The 6,876-nt window shown below is 36.7% G+C and overlaps 1 protein-coding gene across 1 annotated transcript; it reads left to right on the forward strand.

The window, feature by feature from the left end:
• The first annotated feature begins 18 nt into the window (after positions 1-18).
• On the forward strand, positions 19-6,613 carry LOC124374719. Its single transcript, XM_046832885.1, has 2 exons — positions 19-332; positions 6,504-6,613. The coding sequence occupies exons 1-2, from the start codon at positions 86-88 to the stop codon at positions 6,611-6,613; spliced, it is 357 nt and encodes a 118-aa protein (XP_046688841.1). The 5' UTR covers positions 19-85.
• Positions 6,614-6,876: the final 263 nt, after the last annotated feature.

The raw sequence follows: 6,876 nt of genomic DNA on the forward strand, positions 1-6,876 counted from the left end.
TTCAGTTCCTAGCCAACCGAAAAATGTGACAGTGACTGCCATCTCGAGCTCTGAAGTGCGAGTCCAATGGGATCCTCCAGACCTGATGTGTGGAATACTCAACAACTACACTGTTGTACTACAGAACCGCACATTGAGGTACAAGGTAGCACCAGGCTGCCAGCTGCCTACCCTCCAGCCTCTACAGGTGGTGGTGAACGGAACTACGACGACTGCGGTGATCACAGAACTGCCAGCCGACATGCAGTTCCAGGCGACTGTAGCGGCCGCGACTAAGAACGGTGGCTCCGGACCTCCCAGTGCGCCTGTTACCTCTGAAACTCTTACTGCAGGTGAGTTGACTATTCGCTCTCGGAATGAACGATAAAACTATTTCAAGTTGTTCAACTATTTATGTTTAACAAACCGTTTTTCCTCACATAAATCTATATACAGGGTGTATATTATGTCTGGAAACACCCAAATATATCCTTTAATAATTTAAATATAAATTTGAAACCTCTTACAATCGTGGTAGAGATTGGGCATCTACTTTTTGGAACAATGTGTGTTTGTTATGTCACACCATCGGGGGACGTCCCTGCCGAGGGTATCGTGAATATTCTTAATGGAAGCCTATACCTTGTGATACATAATTTTAAAGGTAATTGCTTACTGAATGAAATGACACAAACCGCTTCTCAAGGGAATTATTCTATCAGGAAAATAGATGCATTTTTAGTTATTGAAAAATTTACTGATGTTCTACAATGTAATTTTAACATGGTTCTTGCCACAAAAAATTGTGTTACACTAGTTTTTTAGCATTTTTTTTAAATGTTTCATTAAAGTGTAACAACAAAAATTTCCATTTTAAGCTGGTTCTATTAGCACAAATTTGCCAGTCTTTTATTACAGTACAATTATGGAGAATACTTTATGTTTATAGATTTCCTTATTACAAATAAAAAATAATGTATGCTGTTTAGAAAAAGTCTTACAACACAACGTTTTACCTGCATTTTGTGTCAAAGCCATTGTGTCTAACTGTGTTTTCCTTCTACGGTTTTTTGACAATGTGAGCCAATCTTGTGTATAAAATGATTCGACAGAGTTGCTTAACATTTTCTTCAGTTATCAAAGCAATCTCCTCTATAATCACTGTTTCTTAGGTCTTCCAATATTATGTGAGGCTTTCTTCTAATATACATTGGATTTTAAATGACCCCATAGGATAGTAATCGGATTGGTGACAACTTCGGAGGATCTTGGAGGCCCATTCGATTTCTCCTCTGCGGCCATAATCCATTTATGAGGAAACCTTTATGTGTCCAAATACTCTCTTACCTGTCTCCCATAATGGGGTGGAGCACCTTCCTGCTGTAAACCATATCATTATCAAACGTATTCGCCTGATGCAATTTGGAGTGTAGCTGGGATTATTTCATTTCGGAGCATATTGTAGTAAAGTTCGGCTTTTAAATTTTCCATTGATGGAATAAAGGGGTTCAACATTTATGTTACCTTAAATTCCACACCATACGTTCAGTTTTTCGTATGTGGTTTGCTGGTTGATTGGGACTCTGTAATCCTCAATAGTGGGTTTTCACTAGCCCCAAGTAACGGCAATTGTGGCTGTTAACATTGCCATTTAGGAAAAAAGTTGCCTCATCAGAACAAATTGTATGTTGGTCAGTAAAATCTCTATTGTCATCACATGTTGCGCGATCACAAGTTCACAAATGTCTCAAACTCTTCTGTCGTAATCATCCTCACTTAACTGTTGGACTAAATGAACTTTAAAATGGTTTGGTATTTATTAATTTTCAATATCTTACTCACAGACATTATGTGGTTGCATATCATGTTGCTGTGGCAGCTTTTCTGAGCGATGTATGTGGGTCTTCAATAAATGTTTTGCAAAACATCTAGTGCCAATGTTTTCTTCCATCTGTTTTGCAGATTGTATCCTACCCAACTTTGGCCGATTACGTACACCTCCCTCTCATTTCAAAACGCTCAATAGTTTTTCATATTGTTGAAACACTTATGGGATTCCTTTCTGGGGAAAGTGTCATTAAACAAATTACAAACTTCCCGATAAGATCTTTGACGATCGCCATATCCTCGCATCATCAACAGAGTAATTCGTTCTCTTTCAGACAATTTCCATTAAAATGCCAAATAAAAACTGAACTACTGTAATTAGATAACTTGTTGACAGCAATGCTTCAGAGACACTGGTTAACTCGACAGGAATGATATGACCTTTGTCCATTTGTAATTCCAAGCTTAGACCTGTCTAGTGAAAGCTCCATGCTCAACAAACTGAAACCTGTAGACCAGATGATTAATAACACAATAATGTTTTCTCATAGGCTAGTGAACTTTGTCCCTTGAAACCTTCCTGCTGACTGGAAAACACCAAGTACAGATTCATAAGTAATCAGAGAAAGTGACTCATAAGTTTTATTCATTGTAATAAAAACTGGTAAATTTGTACTAATGAAACCAGCTTAAAAATAAATTGTTTATTTTATTTTTAACTTGAACATTTAAAAAATGCTAAAAAATTAGTGTAACACATTTTGTGGCAAGAACCATGTTAAAATTACATTGTTGAACATCAGTAAATTTTCAATACTAAAAATGCTCTATTTTCTGATAGGAATAATTCCTTTGAGATGCGGTTTGTGGCATTCAATTCAGTATGCTATTACCTTTAAAATTATGTATCACAAGGTATAGGCTTCCATTAAGAATATTCACGATACCCTCGGCAGGACGTCCCCCGTTGGTGTGACATAACAAAACATTGTTCCAAAAAGTAGATGCCCAATCTCTACCACGATTGTAAGAGGTTTCAAATTTATAGTTAAATTATTAAAGGATATATTTGGGTGTTTCCAGACAATAATATACACCCAGTATATACAACCGCATGTGTAACTGACTGACTGACTGACTCACCTCACTCACTCACGTATACTAATTCTAACCTACTTCCAGATGAGTTAGAGACTTGAAATTTGGTACACAGATAGCTTTCCACGTGTAACCACCAGGAAAATCCCGAAAAGTGAGAATTTTTCATTTTCAACCCCTTAAAAAAATTCCCAAAAAATCGCGCATTCTTCACCCCTGCAGGCATTTCTTGTAAGGCCCGCTAGCGGGCGAACCGTTAGAGCTAGCTCGGATCTGACGAAAAATTCATAATCAGGAATGAAATGAACTACAAAAAAGGTCCAGTGACTTTTTGCTCTATCTTCCATGGTTAAGCGACAAAACGCTCTGAACATTTGAAATTCCAGAGATTTTTTCGATAAAAATAATGTTTCAAGCCCGATAGCGGCCGAACCGTTGGTCGTAGCTCAAATCTGATTGACCCATCAAATTAGCAAATTGCGCGATTCTACAGAAAAGGTCCAGTAATCTTTTGCCCTATCTCGATTGGTTTGGCCGAAAAACGTGATTATGTACAATTTTGTTGTAACTTTTACGCGAAACTTTTGTTTTTGGGGTCGATAGCGGCGAAACCATTGGTCGGAGGTCAAAATAAGACTAACGTTTTATTTAGGAAAATAAGATGACCTACAAAAAAGGTCCAGTGACTTTTTACTATATTTCCCTTAGTTTGACCGCAAAACGCGATTAAGTGAAAATATTGGACATTTTCCTATAATATATACAGCCGCATGTGAAACGACTCACTCACTCACTCACTGACTGACAGATATATACAAATTCTAACATAGTTCTAGAAGTGCTAGAAACTTGAAATTTGGCATGCAGGTACCTTTCGCAATATGACCCGGAGGAAAAGTCTGAAAACCGGACTTTTTTACTTCTAAAACCCCTCAAAAAAATTCGAGAAAATTCGCGCATTTTTCACCCCTGCAGGCATTTTTTGTAAGCCCGATAGCGGGCGAACCCTTCGAGCTAGCTCGGATCTGATGAAAAAATTCATAATCAGGAATGAAGTGAACTACAAAAAAGGTTCCAGTGACTTTTTGCTCTATCTTACATGGTTAAGCGACAAAACGCTCGAACATTTGACATTCCAGAGATTTTTTCGCTTAAAATAAAGTTTCGAGCCCGATAGCGGCCCAACGGTAGGTTGTTAGCTCAAATCTGATTGACCCATCAAATTAGCAAATTACGTGATCTACAGAAAAGGTCCAGTGACTTTTTGCCCTATCTCCATCGGTATGACCGCAATACGTGATTATGTGCAAAATTTATGTAATTTTCACGTGAACATTTTGTTTTTGGTGTCGATAGCGGCAAAACCATTGGTCGGAAGTCAAAACAAAACAAAGGTTTGATTTAGCAAATGAAAGTGATCTACAAAAGAGGTCCAGTGACTTTTTGACCTATCTACAATGGTTCGACCGCAAAACGCGTTTAAATGCAATTATTTTGTGATTGATACGTATAAATCTTGTTTCTGGAGTCGGTATCAGCCGATCCGTTGATTGGAGTTTAAATCTTTATCATTCAGTAAACTAGAGAACTATGAGATCTATAAAAAAGGTCCAGTAGCCTTTTGTCTTATATCCTTTAGTAAGCCTGTAAATCGCTTTCAATGGTAAAATATTTATCGTGTTTTTTTACAAAATGCACATTTTGGTTGTTTTTAGATTTTTTGCTACTATGATTTGTTCAATTCATTCTGGTTCCGGATTTAACAATTATTACTACGTTACCGAGTGATTACAACCCCCCCAGGGAATTGGCTGAGCGTTAGCTAAACGCCAATAGTAGATAGTGACATAGAGAATGTATTTATTTTAACACACACAACAACCTCTAAAAGAGAACCACGTGTGTGTTAACACCCAGTAACAATAAACCCCCCCTCTGGAATTTCCCAGTATGACCAGATAACCTCCTGAGTAAATTAAACCCCCTGGTGTCTTAACCCCCGGTAACATTAACCCCCCCCCCCGGGATTTCCTGGTATGACCAGATAAGCTCCTGAGTACATTAAACCTCCTGAAATGTTAACCCTCCCGTAACATTAAACCCCCCCAGGGAATTTCCTGGCATGACCTCATGTCCGAATTTTACCAATCACCAAATCGCTCTTTCCCCCACCAGTGCAGACATTTATTCCAAGCGTTGTACCGACTAAACCATAGGTCGTAGATCAAATCTGAGGGCACAATCAAAAGACAAAATTAAATTTCCGACCAAGAAAGGTTCAGTCACTTTTTGTCGTATTCTCTAACGGTTAAGCCGCAAAACGCCCTCAAAGTCAAAAGTTTGGGTAAATCCGGAAAATTAAACTATGGTTATACATACGTCCTCTGACTTTGGTTAAAACCAAATTCTTCTTGTCTCTAAATTTCGCAAACACATAACTTAACTCTTCTACCACATCAATTGATTAATATTGTACACCACACATCTTTTGGCTGAGCGTTAGCGAAGCTTAACGACCCGTAAGATTCTCGAGAACGGATACATAAAATTTGGAAACATCACGTCTGAATTTAACCAATCACCGAACTACGCTTTATCCCCGAATTTAGCCAACACCCAAATGGGGGCCTGGGGGCGTAGCCCCCCAGCGAGCCGAAGGCGAGTGTACATCTATAACACGAAGTTCCATTCTATCACTATTCAACGAATAAATGGGCTAATGTATGTTGTTTCCGTTTTCATACCTTTAGTCTCGGCCTTAAGGTTACAAGCACTATTATTTATTAGCAAGAAAAATGCATTTATGTAGTACCATTATTAATTATTTTGTTTAATTTAAATTTGTAGGTGAAAATTTTAAAGATGTTGTGGTGCACCTGTGGCGTATCAAATTATGTCTAAGCCAAATGTGTGTGTGCTATATTTCGTAAAATTATAGTGTTCACTCACAACGAAAGGTATATTTAAAATGAAATGAATTTTTTTTTTATTAAGAAAGATGAAAATAAAGATGACAGAAACAAATATTCTTCTTGAGTTCTCTGAGATATTTAAAAGGCATATCTGTAGGATTCTACACCAAATAATGTATATCAAAAATAAGTGGCTGCTATATTTAAATTTAGCAATAATTTTTCGGGGGTATAATATTGTCTAACACCTGTGTTATTACCAACAACTTTGTTTCACTCAAGTTTCTTTTCTAAGAAACTAATCAAGATTTATTTTATGTTAGCTACATTTTGTTCACATATAAAACTGATAACGTAATTTATACATCTAAAATTTTAAATAGCCGCCATCTTGATACTTGATATTATATTGCTTTTCAGTGACGTTCAGTTGCAAAATTCTAGAAAAAAACAATTATAAGAACAAAGTATTGTAGCTTGTAAAAAATAGACGAATAGTAACAAATTTAATTTTAAATTTAAATTTAAGTGAGAATGAACAAGACACACAATTCTTATTTTGTTCTTAAAAACCTTTATGTTTGCGTTTTCATTTTATGAACATTTCATTTTTCCTTCTAGTTCCTTGTTTCTCACCAAATACAACGTTTTTATATAGTAACATTATTAACACATATATTGTCCTAGTGTCCGATCCAGTCCGCAACATGAGTGTAACAGTGACACAGAACTCCACAAAACTGTGGTGGCTTCCCTCCCTGCAACACAGGTGGACCGCTCAGTCAATTCTTGGTTAAATTAAATGGTTCAACAACTCTTCATCATAACCTACAAACATGGAAGGGTGAGGTGTTTTAATTATTTTTATCATAAGAGATTGTATTCACTAATTTACAAATGTTATAGTTTGCTACAATGCAATATAAAAAACTGTTTAGGACGAAGCCCGAATATAAACAAAAGAAAACATACAACGACTGTGAACTGAATCACAAGTTTTAGCAATAAAGTTTATCGTTATCAACAAGTTTAAATGCATGCCTAATTAATTAGGTTTCTG

Source organism: Homalodisca vitripennis, unplaced genomic scaffold (genome assembly GCF_021130785.1).
Source record: "Homalodisca vitripennis isolate AUS2020 unplaced genomic scaffold, UT_GWSS_2.1 ScUCBcl_9746;HRSCAF=18345, whole genome shotgun sequence".
Classification (NCBI taxonomy): domain Eukaryota; kingdom Metazoa; phylum Arthropoda; class Insecta; order Hemiptera; family Cicadellidae; genus Homalodisca; species Homalodisca vitripennis.

What these genes read in the sequence shown, in the direction of transcription:
- LOC124374719 (XM_046832885.1), top strand. Translation starts at nt 86, where the DNA reads ATGTGTGGAATACTCAACAACTACACTGTTGTACTACAGAACCGCACA. An exon ending in CTCTGAAACTCTTACTGCAG is followed by an intron (nt 333 to 6,503) that starts GTGAGTTGACTA and finishes ATATTGTCCTAG; the next exon opens with TGTCCGATCCAGTCCGCAAC.